Source organism: Rhea pennata, chromosome 11 (genome assembly GCF_028389875.1).
Source record: "Rhea pennata isolate bPtePen1 chromosome 11, bPtePen1.pri, whole genome shotgun sequence".
Classification (NCBI taxonomy): Eukaryota; Metazoa; Chordata; class Aves; order Rheiformes; family Rheidae; genus Rhea; species Rhea pennata.
In genome coordinates, this window is record NC_084673.1 from 7116113 (window position 1) to 7131275 (window position 15163).

The 15163-nt window shown below is 60.6% G+C and overlaps 2 protein-coding genes across 3 annotated transcripts; both read left to right on the forward strand.

Moving 5' to 3' along the window:
* The first annotated feature begins 21 nt into the window (after positions 1-21).
* Positions 22-6308, forward strand: TRMT12 (tRNA methyltransferase 12 homolog). The gene is made up of 8 exons (XM_062584311.1): positions 22-83; positions 523-691; positions 1068-1266; positions 1355-1505; positions 1591-1700; positions 2567-2724; positions 2797-3266; positions 6228-6308. Exons 1-8 carry the CDS (start codon positions 22-24, stop codon positions 6250-6252), a joined length of 1344 nt encoding a protein of 447 aa, XP_062440295.1. The 3' UTR covers positions 6253-6308.
* On the forward strand, positions 6278-15088 carry SYTL4 (synaptotagmin like 4). 2 transcript variants are annotated; one of them, XM_062584305.1, is made up of 16 exons: positions 6278-6387; positions 6561-6776; positions 7343-7452; positions 7677-7791; positions 8312-8425; positions 8741-8870; positions 8977-9067; positions 9262-9365; positions 9483-9569; positions 9970-10148; positions 10369-10471; positions 11762-11923; positions 12805-12910; positions 13414-13513; positions 14334-14542; positions 14783-15088. In XM_062584305.1, the coding sequence occupies exons 1-16, from the start codon at positions 6278-6280 to the stop codon at positions 14923-14925; spliced, it is 2079 nt and encodes a 692-aa protein (XP_062440289.1). In that variant the 3' UTR covers positions 14926-15088. The 2 variants fall into 2 exon arrangements, with proteins under 2 accessions (XP_062440289.1, XP_062440290.1); XM_062584306.1 differs by lacking the exon at positions 8312-8425.
* The last annotated feature ends 75 nt before the right edge of the window (positions 15089-15163 follow it).

Consider the following 15163-nt stretch of genomic DNA (forward strand, 5'->3'; position numbering starts at 1 on the left):
CCTCCCCGCGCGGCTGCCGCGATGGACGCGCGTGGCGCCGTCCCCGCGCTCGCCGCGGCGCCGCGGCTCGCCCAGCGGCTCAGGTAGGCGCGGGGCGCCGGCGGGCCAGGGCCGAGCAGAGCGCGGCCGCCGGGGCGGCTTGCGGCGGCAGGGCCCGGCTCCCCCGGCCCTCGGGCCTTGCCCGGCCCGGCCCCTGCTCCGGCTCTGCAGGCCCCACGCGGCGGCGCTCCCGGGGCAGCGCCCGGCCCGGAGCAGCCCGCCTGCCCCTTCCGCGGCACCGGGAGGACGGCGAGTCCACGGGGGGGTGGAGGGCAGGGCAGGGGGCCGGGGCAGGGCTGCGTGCGAGCCGGCCGTGCCGAGGCAGTGGCCGTGCGCGTGGCGGAGGAGCTGCGGAAGAGGCAGCCCGGAGCCCCGCGGCCCCCCGCCCTGGGGCAGGGGCTCGCAGGCTGCGGCCAGCGGGTGGGCAGAGCCCGGGGGTGCTGCGGCGGGAAGAAACGCCTGACTGTGGCCTTGGCCTTGCAGGGAGTATTTGGAAGGGGAACAGATCCTGGACGCTCGTTACCGGCTGCAGAAGATGCCGGGGGGCAGCGTGGCCCTGCCTGTGCTGGGAGAGAAGCTCACCGAGCAGCACCTGCGGGCGCTGCGGAAGAGCGGGCCCCAGGAGGTGCCCTGCAGGCTGACCTGGCTCCAGGTTGGGAGTGCTCTGCCCCCCGCGCTGGAGAGCCCCGGGGGCCCTCGGGCATGCACCCGCGCTGCTTGGGGGCTGTGAGCCACAGGGTGAGGGGTTTGCATGGGGGCGGGAGGCGGGGGCTGTCCCGAACCTCTCGCTTTCAGCTGGAGGAGCCGTCAGCCGAGGTGCTCCGGGCTCGCGTGGCGCAGGCAGGGAGCTCTGCGGCGGGGTGTGCGCATCCTCCTGAGGCTGCGTCCTTCCGTCTCGGAGAGCGGGGTGGGGGCACCGGCGGGGCGCGCTCAGCAGGCCCCAGGAGCGAGGGCTGCAGGGCTGGGGCTCTCGGCTCTGGCGGGGAAGGAGCCGCATCTCAGGCTCGCTCACCACGTCTCTCCCGCAGGACCCTGTCCCCTCCAAGGCCGCCAGCGTGCGGACGCCTGCCCAGAAGCTGTGCCACGAGCTGCAGCGGTTGGTGGTGGGCTTGGGCAAGAGCTGGTCAGAGGAGCTGGAGCGTGACGTACCCCGCTCTTGGCAGCGGCACGGAGACCTCGTCCTGCTGAGCGAGGACAGCTTCAGTGCTGCGCTGTGGGAGAAGCTGGGTAAGGGGAAGCACGGTCTGCCTGACCCACTGCTGCCCCAAGAGCTGCCCTGGCCTTTCCCTAAGCTGCTGGCGTGGGTGTGTTGCAGGCCCAGCACTCTGGGAGACGGTCGCCTCGGCTCTGGGCGCCCAGCGGGTGGCCAGGCGAGGGCGAGTATCGCCAGGTGGGATGCGGTCCCCCAGTGTGACCCTGCTGCTGGGCCAGGACGGCTGGGTGGAGCATGTGGACAACGGGATCAGGTAGGCAGGAGCCACGGTGCAGGACCTGGCGGCCACGTCAGCCTGGGAAAGGGGCTGCTCTCACCAGGCTGGTGGTTTCTCCTAGGTACACATTTGACGTGACCAAGTGCATGTTCTCCCCAGGCAACATCACTGAGAAGCTGCGGGTGGCCTCGCTGCCATGCTCTGGGGAGATCCTGGTGGATCTCTATGCAGGTAACACCTCAGGGGTGACGGAGGGGTTTTGCAGGGCAAGCTTGCAGAGAGCATGCCGGTACTCATGAGATCCAGGTGGAGGTGAAACATGATTAATTTTAGGTCAAAAAATGACCCAGGTTGACAAATATTTTGTGATCTGGCTCAGAGCTCCTACGCCACCTGGAAGCCCTCAGCTAACCTGGTACTGCTGTCCCACCTGTGTTGCTGTTGCCTTTGGACACTCTGGGCTCAGGCTATGTGGGGCACTGCTCCATAGCTAGTGCTGCTCACAGGAATCATTTTGATCCCAGGAAAATACTTGCCTTTTTCTATAAACCTGGATATTGTTTCTAAAAAGCTCACGTAGATGTCCTGATTCTGTACTTGCACTGTGACAACTTTTTGTGAAAAGCTGGTGATAACTGAAGCATGCAGCAGGTGTGACAGCTCCTGCCCTGTGAGATGACCAGGGAGCTATAGTCAGGCTTTTGTGTGTAAAGAGTTGCTATTTTGAACTTGGGGAACTTAGTGTTTCTGAAAGAATGAGGCACTTGCAAAACTGGTCTTGATTAATTAAAATAAATGGTAGAAGCAGAGCAGGACGAGGCAGGTCTCAAACTAATGAGCAAAGACAGATAATAAAGACAGAAATAAGTTCCTCAGTGAACATTTTTCAAAATGGATTTTGATTTGGGGCAGAATGAAAAAACATTTTGTGGACATTTCCCCAGTATTTTGGCTCATCCTGACCCAGAGCAAAGCAGGTGTGCAGAGAGCCAGGAGGACACTCTGCTCCTGACCTGCCTCCAGGGGTGGGGGGTGCAGATCTTGGAAGTTGGTGCCTGGACCGTGCCCCCAGGTGCTACCACCTCTCCTGCCCCCAGGGATCGGCTATTTCACGCTGCCGTACCTGGTTCACGCGGCAGCTGCCTTCGCCCACGCCTGCGAGTGGAACCGCCACGCCGTGGAGGCCCTGCGGAGGAACCTGGCGCTGAACGGCGTGCAGGACCGCTGCCGCATCCACCACGGGGACAACAGGCAGGTGAGCGGCGCTGCCCGGACGCGGTGCTCTGCCCGCTGCGCCGCGTCCTGCTCACCTGCCCTCTGCTTCCAGCTGCAGCTGCAGGACGTCGCTGACCGGGTGAACCTGGGGCTGATTCCCAGCTCCGAGGAGGGCTGGCCTGTGGCCTGCCGCGTCCTGAAGAAGGACACAGGCGGGGTGCTCCACATCCACCACAACGTGGAGGCTCTCCCCGCACAAGCCCACCAGCAGCAGCCTGGAGTTTCAAGGGATGAGCAGAGACCGACAGAGGAAGCTGGCTCTGTCGGGTGGGAGGACAGAGAGAGGGAGCACCAGAGCCCGAAGGACATGGAGAACTGTGGGAAGGAGGCGCAGGCGGCCAGGGTCCGGCCCGAGTGGCAGAGGTGGGCCAAGGCCGCTGCGACGCGGATACGGGGGCTGCTGGAAGAGCTGCACCGGCAGCCGTGGAGGACCAGCATCCTGCACATTGAGGCAGTGAAATCCTACGCACCCCACGTGCAGCACGTCGTGCTGGACCTCGAGTGCCGCCCGACACTGCCTGCGTAGGTGGCTGCGAGGCCCTGGCAGGGCTCGAGGTTGGGGGAAGCGGTGGCGTTAGAGTGCGGGCTGGCAGGGAGGTGCTGCAGTTGTCTCCAGGGTGCTGGCTCGGGGTAAGCAGCCGTGGCAGCTCTGCACTGGGAAGGCTGCCGTTCTGCGCAGAGATGCGTCTGCCCTTTTCACGTCCCCTTGCTGGCGGGTGGCAGCGCTGCCCGGCAGCGAGCTGGGCCCAGACGTCCTCGATACAGCGCTGCCCACTCTCCGGAGGGAGCGCTGCCCAGCGGGATCGGCACGGCTCTCGGCGTTCGCGCAGCCTTCGGAGCGTTGTTTCGGGGAATCAGATGCAGGCTTTGTGCTTATTTACAGCATGCTGTTTTTAATGCTGGAAATAGGTCTGTTCGTATCAGTTTTTTCTCACCTTTTTGCAGAAATGAAGACGTTTACCACCTCTCTAGTTGATGTCTGGTTAAAATGTTAATACCAGAGCAAGCGTGGGAGTTCTGCCTTGTGCTTGCTGGTGACGGTGGATCCCAGGGCAGCGCGTGGAGAAGTCTAAGGAGCAGAGACTTTGCTTGGGTCCCCTGCTCTCAATTCCACGTGCAAGCCCAGCCGTTGTCTGAACGCTGTGTGTGCCCCCTGTTTCAGATTAAAACCCAGCCAGGTGCAGGAACTGAAGGTGGAGCAGGCGACAGCTCTGTCTCTCCTGCTGCAAGCACCAGACACCGATGCAGATGGGTCCATATAGGGACGGGCAGCAGCTTGTATGAGCACAGGGGGCCTCGTGGGCAGGGAACACGTAGGAAAGACACAGCTATGGGCACGAGTGTGAGTGTGCTTGGTGGCCCTGACACACGCTGCTGCGGTCAGAGGAAGGCCCTGGCCTCGCACGTCAGCTCTGGCTGCGCGTCTCCCGCATCCAACACCAGCCAGGGCCTGGCTAAGCTGCAGGAGGCCCCTGGGATCCACCGGCTGGGCTGGCCAAGGTCCGGAGGAGGAGGCTGAGCAGGGGGGGACTTGAACCCCCCTGGGGCCGTTTCCATTCCCTCATCCTGTCTGGTCCGTGGGCAGCTCCCGCTGGCTCCTTGGTGTCCTCCGCTTCCTCCGCTCCTCTCGTCTCGCGTTTCTGACCCCCCTCCCATTTCGCCTGCAAGTTTAGCTGCGGGGTGCCTGCCCCCAGGACCCGTGGGGTTCCCGACGGCAGGCAGAAGGACCCACAGCCCTCTGCGGCGCGGGGGCTGCCCGAGCCAGGCGCGGCGCGCGTGGGCTCCGCGCCTCCGCCGGACTTTCCCCCACTCGCGTGTCCTGAAGCGCGGGCGGGGCCGGGCCGCGCAGGTGCGGCGGGCGCGGCCCCTTTAAGGAGGCGGCTCCGCCCCGCCCTCCCCCCTCCCCACCGCCCATCGCTGCTGCCGCTGGGCGCCGGCCGGAGCCGCGGCAGGTACCGGGGGGGGAGGGGGGGGCTGCTCACCGCCCCCCGACGGCCCCGCCGCGCCCCCGCACCGCACCGCCGCGGCTCCCTAGCCCGGCGCTTCCCCGCTCCCCGCCGAGGGGCTGCGGGGAGGGCAGCGGCTCCGGCGGGGCGGGGCGGTGGGGCCGCCGGGCAGCCGCCCCGATGGCGCGGGCAGGGGGGCGCGGGGCCGCCCGGTTCCGCCCCGCCGCCGGGAGCGGGTGCGGGGGCCGGGAGCGGGGCCGGGGCGCAGCGGGGCTGCGCTTTGCTGCCTGCGGCGCGCTCGACGGCGCCTCCGCCCGCGGGACGGGGCGCGCGTCCCGGGCGGCGGGGAGCGGCGGCCGCGGGCTCCCGAGCCCGCTCCGCAGTGCGAGGCGCTCTGTACTGCGGGGCAGCGTGCTCCGAGCCGGCGGCGAGCCCCGGCCCTGCCTGCCCTCCCCTCCGCAGCCGGATTTCAAGCGGCGCGTCCGCGCCTCCGGCTCCCGGCCGGAGCGGCCCTCGGCCCCGCCGTCCCTGGCTGTCGGGACGGAGCGCGGCCCGGCCGGCAGGCAGGAAGGTCGCTCCCGGGCGGCGCCGGGAGCGCGGACTTCCTGCCGGCGGCGCCGAGCGGAGCGAGCCGCCGTCGCCGCCTGGGCTGGAGGGGGCCGGGCCGCGGGCGGGAGCCGGCCCGGGAGCTGCCGGGGCGCGGGGCGGCGCGGCCGCAGGCCTGCTGCGGACCGGCAGAACCTGTTCGTGCCGCGGAGACGGCGCTCGCTCTTTGCCCTCGGCGCGGGGAGGTGCGCGGGCAGCCGCAGGTGGGGCGGGAGGTGCCCTGCGCACGGGCTGCAAACCCGCCGGCAGATGCGGCAGGGCCTGCAGCCCAGGCACCGGCCGCCAGCAGCTCCTGCGGTCTCCCGGCCTCCGGGTGCCAGCGGGGCCGTGGCGTGAGGAGCCCCAGGCCTGACCCTGCCCTGCGGCTGCTGCGATTGCTCACCTGGGCTCCAGCTGTCCCGCTTGGGGAAGGGAGGAGCAGCTCGTCCAGCCGCTGCTCCGCTTGCGCGCACCGCCTGGGCGAGCAGGAGGGGCGGCTGCACGGCTCCTTTCTCCCCCTGCCCGGGCCCTGGGGGTGCTGGGTGCCAGCGGAGCTGTCGGCGGTAACTGGGGCGGCGTGCTGGAGAAGGAGATCGGCGAGCCCTGCCCGGAGCAGGCAGCGGAGCCGGCGTGGCCCGGGCGGCAGGCGGCTGGCTGCGTGGCAGGCGGGGGGTGAGCCGCGCCGGGCTGGCTGCTGTGGCTGCACGGCACCGGGAGCGGCCAGGACGGCGAGGGCTGGAAGCAGCACGTCTTAGCTGCTGCTGGTGGGGGCCCTGGGCTCCGCGTGGTGATGTGGGCCCAGCTGTAGCACCTCTGCAGCCAGGCTCCCGGGAATGGCAGCCAGGCTCGTGCCAGAGGGGACTGGGCATCAGGTCTTCACGGGGTGCCGCTGGCGCGAGGGCAGAGCCTCCTGCGATCTGGCTGTGCTGACTGGCGTGCTTGCTCCCGGCAGGGACGAGTCCGGCTATCCCTGGTGAGGGCGAGTGACCTCAGGGACAAGCGATGTCAGAGGCTATGGATCTGTCTTTCCTGACGGATGTAGAGAGGGATTTGATCCTGCAGGTCCTGCAGCGAGATGAGGAGCTCTGTAAAGCAGAGGAGAGGAGGATCAGGTGAGAATGCGGCTGGGCCAGGTGGGCGACTCCTTTCCTTGGTTTGCTCTGAAGGGGCGAGGGCTTGTGCAGGGGGGCTGCGTGCACTGTGCTCTCGCTGGAGAGGCGGCTTCGCACCAGGCGCGTGGCGTGGCGGTGCAGCTCTGACTGCCCCGGGGTTTGTGTCCGAGCAGGCGCCTGAAGAACGAGCTGCTGGAGATCCGGCGCAAGGGGGCCAAGCGGGGCAGCCAGCGCTACAGCGAGCGGACGTGCGCCCGCTGCCAGCAGAGCCTGGGCCGCGTGAGCCCCAAGGCCAACACCTGCCATGGCTGCAACCACTTGGTGTGTCGGGACTGCCGTTCCTATGGCCCCAACGGCTCCTGGCGCTGCAAAGTCTGCACCAAGGAGGCGTGAGTGCACGGGGGCTGGGGGCTAAGCAGCAGGTACCTTCTGCTCCTCTTGTCCCCTTCTTCCTCCCAGTCACCCCAGCCTGACACCCCGTTGCCATTGCTTCCTCCTGCCCCTGCACAGCTGGGCTCTAGTCCAGCTCTGGGCTCTCAACCTGGTATGTAAGGCAGTTGTCCCTGCTTTAGCTTATTCTGGCTCTCCTGAGGCTCTCTCTTTAATAGGTGTTTAAAAAAAAGGGGGGGGGGCACATCCTACTCTTGGGCCTCTTTCCTTCCCTCCTTGGTACTCTTCCCCCCTTTCTTGACTCCACATCTCCCCTGTGCCCCTTGCACAGCTTGTGTTTCAAAAACCCCAGCTTTTCTCCTTTTCTTCTTTGCCTCACCTGCCCTGCAAAGCCCCTGTCTTGGGCCTGTTATTTTCCCTGGAGCAGGACCTTGTCTTTGCACAGCCACGTACTGAATGTGGCCAGTCTGCCTGTGCTGTTCTTGGCCTGTTCCTGCCAGCAAGGGCAGCTGCAGGTCTGCTGTAAGGCGCTGAGGATGGCTCCTCACTGCCCCCTATCCTGCAGAGAGCTGAAGAAGACGACGGGTGACTGGTTCTACGACCAGAGGGTCAATCGCTTTGCCAACAGGCTGGGCAGTGACATTGTGCGACTGTCACTGCGGTACAAGTCTGCAGGTAGGGGCTGTTGGCAAGGAAGTGTCGTGCAGGGAAGTGCCAGAGCTGGAGAGATCTCCTCTCCCGCAGCAAGGCTGCTGTTGCTGCTCTGTCCCTCCAGAAAGCCCCAGCTTTCTTTGGGAGTGCCGCTGCCTGGAGTGGAGTCGGCTGGGAATGCCTTCACCCCACGGCTCTGGCCTGCCCTGCCCGTGTCCTTGCCCCTTCTGACTCTTCTCTCCTTTCAGCCAGCAAGAGGGAGACAGTGGGACAAACCCTCCTGCAGAAGGCACAGCTTAGCAATACCAAAAGCTCCTCCGCAGCCCCGCAGAAGAGCCCCCAGGAGCCAAAGAAGGGGCCCAGGTGAGGAAGGGAGCCTGTTTCCACCTTGGTGTTTGCAAGCCAACAGGGACCTTCGCTTGGGCCTGTCCTCGCCCCATCTCATCCTTCCTGTTTTCTGCTCCAGTCTTGAGGTTTATGAGGGAATGGAGCAGGTCCTGTGTCTGGGAGGGTTACAGATGACCGGTCTTGGCCTGGAGGCTTTGGCTGGAGCAGTGGGTGCCGTGGAGGCAGTTTATCTCCAGCGTTAACAAATGAGTGCTCTTTTCGCTGCTGGCTCCTGCAGCTTTCTGTCCAGAGTCCCCTGCCACTCTCGCCTTTCCCTAGGCCAGGCCTGGCTGGACAGGGTGAATATTGGTCAAAGGGCTTTGGAGAAGGAGTGGATTTCTGTTGTCCCTTGTGCTCCCAACTCTAGCCCCTGCTATCCACTACAGCAATGGGAAAGAAGCTGCCACCCTGCTCTGGTGATTCATGGCACAGAAGGTCTCTCTCAGACTGGCCTCCTTGCCAGACAGGACGTACTTGTGGTTTTGTTTGTCTGCAGTTTGTTTCCTGATGCCTCAGACCCTTGGGATGGCAGGAGTGACACAGAGTCTGTGGAAAACATGAGCCTGGACAGCTGCAGACCTAGTCCTGGTGGCGTAGGGGGTGGTTGTAGGTAAGGGGAAGGTCTGGGCAGTTTGCCTGTGGCAATATTGGACTGGCTGAGAACGAGCACCTTCGTCTGAAGGGTGGTTTTTGTCTGATCGCCTCCTTAGTCTAATGAAGGAGAGGTTGGCTCTTCTTGCTGGGCTGAAACATTGCCCTGGGCAGGCAGGTCCTCTGCTCCTCAGGCTGGGATGCTCTAGCCTTGCTTGTGTGGCTGCTCAGAGCTTGTTGAGAGAACAATTCCTAGCCAATACTTGGTTTCCAGCAGTGCTGCTTTTGGCTCCGTGCTGGACTGAGATAGATTATTTTTCTATGGTGTCTCCAGGAGGAACTCTCTAGATAAAGCTGCTCCCCTGAGAGAGGGAAAAGAGGTTCCTGCACCAGGAGGGCCTGCTGCATCCAGTCTGACCCTCCCTGTCCGCTCCAGACACGCGCTTCCCGCTGCTGATGGACGGGTGCGTGTCACTGCTCTTCTAAGGCTCAGCTCCATCCTGTGGGCCCTGGGACTGTGGAGCCCAAGTCTTGCTCCACTCTGAAATAGCAAAGGCTTTTTCTTCCTAGGAGGCTTCTGTGGGAAACCGAAATAGCATGTTGGTGGATGAGCATGAAACTATATTTAAGAAGAATCCCCGGAGGGTTGTGAGACCTGCGGGTGAGAGCAGTAAAGACAAAGGGGAGAGTTGTGAGCTGATCTGTGTTGGGGTGGACAGCCAGTTTTCTCTGGGCTGTGTTGTGGCTTTGGCACAGATATAAGAGGTTTGGGCAGCTCCTTGCAATGAGGGAGCAGCGGGGCTTTACTCGTCTTGTAACATGCGTCCTCACGCTGTCTTCCCGTCTCTCATGCAGATTACACCAAGTCAGTGATTGACCTGCGCCCAGAAAACTTTGTGGGTGAAAGCACCTCTTTGGGAGACAGAAGCAAATCAGTCCCTGGCCTCACCACGGAGCTGGTAAGATCCTCAGGGTGCTGTAGAGCATGAGTGTGAGGCAGAGAAGCTGGCTGTGGGTGGCCTGTACCCAGCTTCCTTGGTGCTCTCCATATGGGTGGCTTTTTTCCATGATTGCAGGATGAAGAAGAGGAAGACATCGACAACCTCGTGGAGATCCATCGCCAGAGGGTGGCCCAGGGTAGCATGCGCAGCGGCACGTCCTCAGTGAGTCTCTGTGGCTCAGCCACACTCTCCCTCCCCTTGTGATGTTCCAGGAAGAAGGCATGGAGAAGGATGGCTCTGGCTTGTTGTAGGAGGGAGGCAGGGCTGGCTGCACCCAGGATGCAGAGGCAAGAACGCTGGGCACAGAAGCTTGGTCCCTCTCCATGGAATTTAAAAATATGGAGGCCCAGCTATTTCCCATGGAGCCTGAATACGAGTGAAAGATGCTTGGTCACTAACTGCAGCCAAGGAGGGCTGGGGTCGGGTTGGAGAGGGATTGGGAAATGCTGCTGTGTAGAGGAAGCCTTGGGTATGGTGCTTTGTAGCCTTACAGGGAGGAGCTGCCTGAGGAGAAAGAGGGGAGGCTAAAGCTGCCTGGGTTCAAGCCTGCCGTGTCTTCCAGAGCACGCTGGGGAGCATGGTCAGCATTTACAGTGAGGCCGGCGACTTCGGGAACATCGCGGTCACGGGGGGGATCTCCTTTTCCCTGAGCTACGAGCCCAAGACACAGACCTTGTTCATTCACGTGAAGGAGTGCCGCCAGCTGGCCTACGGCGACGAGGCCAAGAAGCGCTCCAACCCGTGAGAGCTGGGAGGCCAACGGCGGGGCAAGCCAGGGAGGGGCAGGACGGGGGGGCTGTGTGGGGTGTGGGCTCTGGGCACGAGGCACCCAGGAGAGCTGGGAGCGGTAACTGGGGGGCATTGGCAAGGCAGGAGGTCTGGGCTTGTGCTGGGGGGCAAGGGTGCGATGCAGGCTAGTTCTGGGGAGACCCTGGTGAAACGCTTCTTGCTCCTCCCTTAGATACGTGAAGACCTATCTCTTGCCTGACAAGTCTCGACAAGGGAAACGAAAGACAACCATCAAACGCAACACTATAAACCCCCTGTACAATGAGCTGCTGAAAGTGAGTGGATGTGAGCTGGAGGAAGGATGCAATCATCTTCAGGCCCCTTCTTCCCCTCTGTTGGAGGATGGGCAGATGCTCAGCCACTGGGGACACAGCTTGAACCATTATGCAACAAGTTGTGCTCTGCCTCTAACCCTTGGTTCAGCCCTTATTCCCCTGGCAAAGGAGGAGCAGCCTCCTGCTCCAAGGCCGTGGCCACCAGCAGGGAATGAGCTCCAAACTCTGAAGAGGTGGAGGCTCTGTGTCCAGGCATGGTGCCCTGAAACCTAGAAAACACCATTCTGGCCTGGATCGCTGCTTGACTGTCACTGTGGTGTCAAGGTCTTGGCTGCCGCGGTGGTGTGGAGGCACAGCTGAAGCTGTGAACCTGTGTGTCTCTTCCAACCTGAGGTCTTGCCTCTGCTGGCATTCCCCAGAGCAGTTGCCTTCTGTTTAGCCCACCAAGCTGCCCTTGCTTTCCCTTGGGAAAAGCTCCTTACTGCAAGGCCCTTGCAGCCTGTTTATGTTAGTGGGGAGGGCAGCACAGCTCCAGAAGCAGAGATAAGCTCAGAGAAGCTGAGCCCCAGTAGCAGAAGCTTTTGGTGCTGCCCTTTGCGTTCCCAGTCCCAGCTGCGGCTGGCGCAGGGTGTGTAGGAAAGGCTGGCCTCCTTCGCCAAACCATGCTGTGCAGAGGCAGTCCAGAGGTCAGGCACTCTCTGGACAGGAAGTGGGACCTGGAAAGCATAGTTTGGTTTCCAGTCTCTTGCGGCTCAGGAGCCGCAGCCCCTGAGCTTGCTGAGGTCTTATGCCCTGACCACCTGAGGCTTAGTGGGCTGACAGAGCTTTGCTTGTGGTAGGATGGAGTGAAGTGGTCGAGTGCTATGAGTCCTGACCCTGGCTCTGCATGGGCTCCAAGGACGGCTCACCGGAAGGGCATGTGCTCTTACAGAAAGAGCTGCTGTCCTGGGACTTTGAGCTTTCAGCAAGCTAGAAAAGGAAGACAGTCTGCTATGTGCCTCAGTTGCCTCTCAGGCCTTTCTCCCTTTCTGTTTGAGGACTGCAGGCTGTCTGCAGTGCCCGCTGTGCACTGACAGCGTATGCTGCCTGTACCCTGCCTGGCACTGCCCGCTGTGAGGAAGCTGCCAGGCAAAGCCCTGCCTGTGGCAGTAGTCCAGATGCTGTGGAGGAACCCAGAAAATGGTGGAATAGCAGAGCCTGAGAGCACCATCTATCTTTGGTCCTGGGGAAGCTCCAAGCACAGTCCTGGAAGCTATCACCTGTGGGTTTTTTTTCTGTCTTTCGTTGTAGTATGAGATTAGTAAGTCCCTCCTGCTTGCGAGGACACTGCAGTTCTCAGTCTGGCACCTTGATCGCTTTGGCCGAAACACGTTCCTGGGGGAGGTGGAGATCCCAATGGATTCCTGGAACTTCGACAGCCACCCAGAGGAGTTTCTCCCGCTGCATGGCAAGGTACTGACCCTGTAGCCCTAGCATCCACCTGCCTGCAATAACATCCTTTGTGGGACTCCAGTGTGGAAGAGAGAAACTCCTGTTTTGCTATCTGTTGCTGCTGTGATAGGGCTTTCTCACAGACCTTTATGTCCTTTGTAGTGTCACTCTTGCATGCCCTTAGTTGAGGGGCAGAGTCTGAGTGCTACTGCAAGGCTTGTGCCAAATGAAACCTGTGGAGAGATGAAGACCCTAACCCAGATATCCGTACTGTCGTAGTAAAGAAAGCGGAGCTTCTGTGCGAGTCTGGCTTCCCTTCTTCATAGAAGTCTTCTCAGTATATCTCCTGTGGGATGTCAGATACTGTAATTCTGCTTGCTTGGTTACTCCCAGACTGCAGCTCTTTCCCTCTCTCTGACCCAGCAAGGAAGAATTTAAGCCAATTTCAGGAAAGCAGATGGGGGAAACTGGATTCAGCATCCTGCTGGGGGCTGCAGAACAGGGTAGTAGGAGGCTGCAGCCTCTGACATTGTGTAGTTGTGTTGCGACAGCAGATACTTCTGCTGCTGGAGTTACATGGGAGTCTGGTTTTCTTGACTAGCTTGAGTATTGCAGCCTCTAACCTCTGTGCTGCTGGAGCTCAAGCAACTTGTGGTGACTGAGCTAAATGGGGTTTCCCAAGGGTTGTCAGAACAGCATCCCAGAGGAGCTGGTTCCTGAGTCTGATGTAGTGATTACTGGAGAGGGTCTGCAGATATTTGTGCTGGCTGAGCCAGCTCTAGAAGAAACCAAACCTTTTGGCCAAGTGTGAGTAGTTTGCTCTGTGCAGACCAAGGCTGTTGCTGCGTTCTCTTTGGCTTCTCTAATAGTGCTGTGATAATCCAGCCATTGCTTCTTTGCAGATTGGGACTGATGCTGCTGGCCTCCACCAGTACAAAGGGGAGCTGGTTGTCTCCATGAAATACATCCCGTCTCCCAAGCATCCTGGGGCTGGGAATGGCAGGAAGGGTGAGTGGTGGAACACTAAGATTTCTGCAATTTCTGGGGTTATTCAGTGCTCTCCACTGTCTCCCACAGAAAGTTCCCATGTCCAGACACCTAGCAGCCTCATGGAAACTGCTTGTGGCCACATAGGAAGCTGGTTCTGGGTGGGTTTCTTGGGTTGCAACACTTGAATTTTCTCTTCTGAAACATCTGCAAGCAGCTGGCTGCTCTGGGTCACTGCAGCTCTCACTCCACTTGGGCTGGCTGTGTGGTTCCAGTGTTTTCCTGCATCTGAATCAGATCTGTGAGTGCTGTTCCCTGTACCCAGGTGAACTGTTAGGTCCTGTCTTGAGTGACTTGAGCCTTTGTCTCAACAGCCAGGGCCAGTAGGGGAGGAGGCAGGAGGAGTTTTCACCTGGGATCTGTATCTGCCTTGAAGGTGAAGGCTGTTTTGCAGGACCTTTCAGGAAGGAAGCTGTGGCCAAAATCGGGGTTAATCCAAACTTGCTGTGTTGGGGCTCTTTCAGGCAAAATTGGAGAAGGTGGTGAGCTCCAGGTCTGGATCAAAGAAGCCAAGAACCTCACAGCTGTCAAATCTGGGGGGACATCAGACAGCTTTGTGAAGGGGTGAGTGTGGGTACCGGGTTAAGAAGTGGGGAAGGGAGGCTGAGGAAGATGTGAGTTAAAAGTGTTGTCCTCCCTGATTGCATCCCAGGGAAATTCCTAGAACTGGCGTGGAGATTGAAGGGAGGGAGTTAGTCTCTCCATTAGCTGTCCTATGCTGTCTGTGTTTTCACTCTGAAAGTCACTGTCTGCCAGTCTCTTTCTGGAGACAAGGAGCTGTTGGTAACACACTGTTGGTTTTTGTCCACCTGAGAGGAGCTGCTCAGGGTTTGCAAGGTCTGTGGGTTGTTCAGTATGGTCTGACACGTGTGGGTCCCCTGAGCAGGAGAGACTAGATGGATGTGCTCTTCCCGTGGACTTGGCTTTCTATCCAGGCTAGTAGGGCCATGAGCCAGAGCTGGGTCCTCAAGGAGCTGCCATCCAGTTGTCTTAGCTGAAGTTGCTCATGCAACCAGGCAACTGTGACTTGGGCTGTGCTGGGGCATGAGGGGTCTCATCTATGTCTCCAGTGCTAAGGCTGCTCTGTTGGTCCTGTCTGTAGACAGGCATGTGTTGGGGAAGCACATGAGGTAAAGTGGGGGTAGGTAGAGCAACCTCTTGCCCTGAGTGCTTGTAGTCTGCTGAGCTGCTTAAGGAGTTGAGGCAGAGACCCAGCTCCCTCCAGGCCATGTTATTCCTTCTTTTCAGACCACACTAGGGAAGGTGGGACCCGGGCCTGGTCCCTGTGGTGCTGAGGGCAAGCATCAGGCCTAGCTGCCTCAGCTCCTGAGGGAGAAGGTGGCTGTTGTTGGGGGTACAAGTTCTGAAGGGACTGTTTCCTCAGCTACCTCCTGCCACATAAAAACAAGGCCTCCAAGAGGAAGACTCCTGTGGTGAAGAAGACTCTGAACCCTCATTACAACCACACCTTTGTCTATAATGGCATCAGTCCAGAGGACCTGCAGCACATCTGCCTGGAGCTGACAGTCTGGGACCGGGAGCCACTGTCCAGCAATGACTTCCTGGGAGGCGTTCGCTTGGGTGTGGGGAATGGTGAGGACCCCGGGGATGCTGCTCCCAGGAGACAGCTGGGATCTGCAGCAGGCTTTTGGGGGCATAAGGAAGACTAAAGCCTGCAGTGCTGATGGGACATGGAGATGCCCCATGTATTGCGTGTCTCTATATATCTCAAACCTTTGGGACAATCATCCTTGCCTGGGGCTGCCTTTGTGCTGTAGGGAGGCTGTTCCTGTGCAGATGCTTACAGTAACCTGTCTGTCACCTTTCTCCAAGGCATGAGCAATGGGCAGGCTGTGGACTGGATGGACTCCACAGGTGAGGAGCTGAACCTGTGGCAGAAGATGTGCCAGTACCCAGGCTCGTGGGCAGAAGGGACGCTCCAGCTGCGTTCCACCATGGCAAAGCTAAGGCCTTAGGCACGGGCACCAGGATTGACCCTACAGGTGACACAGGCACTCTGGAGGTGTCGTCACAGCATGGCCAAAGGCCAAGGCCACCCAGACAGAGATGCCAAATTATTTTATTTTTTTCCATATTTTAATAAACGTGATCTTCCCTATAAAGAGGCTTGGGCAGAAATGCTTCTTGGGTTCAGCTTGTTTTATTTTAAAGGGTTTTCCTTCTGTCGTAGAATCTGGACTGAATTTGAGTTCT

Excerpts from the sequence above, each read along its gene's own strand:
- SYTL4 (XM_062584305.1), top strand. The coding sequence starts at position 6,278 with ATGTCAGAGGCTATGGATCTGTCTTTCCTGACGGATGTAGAGAGGGAT. Across the intron at positions 7,453-7,676 it reads ACTGCGGTACAAGTCTGCAG|CCAGCAAGAGGGAGACAGTG; the intron begins GTAGGGGCTGTT and ends CTCTCCTTTCAG. Across the intron at positions 8,871-8,976 it reads TTCCCGCTGCTGATGGACGG|GAGGCTTCTGTGGGAAACCG; the intron begins GTGCGTGTCACT and ends TTTTCTTCCTAG.
- TRMT12 (XM_062584311.1), top strand. The coding sequence starts at position 22 with ATGGACGCGCGTGGCGCCGTCCCCGCGCTCGCCGCGGCGCCGCGGCTC. Across the intron at positions 692-1,067 it reads GCAGGCTGACCTGGCTCCAG|GACCCTGTCCCCTCCAAGGC; the intron begins GTTGGGAGTGCT and ends TCTCTCCCGCAG. Across the intron at positions 3,267-6,227 it reads TGCCGCCCGACACTGCCTGC|GGACGAGTCCGGCTATCCCT; the intron begins GTAGGTGGCTGC and ends TGCTCCCGGCAG.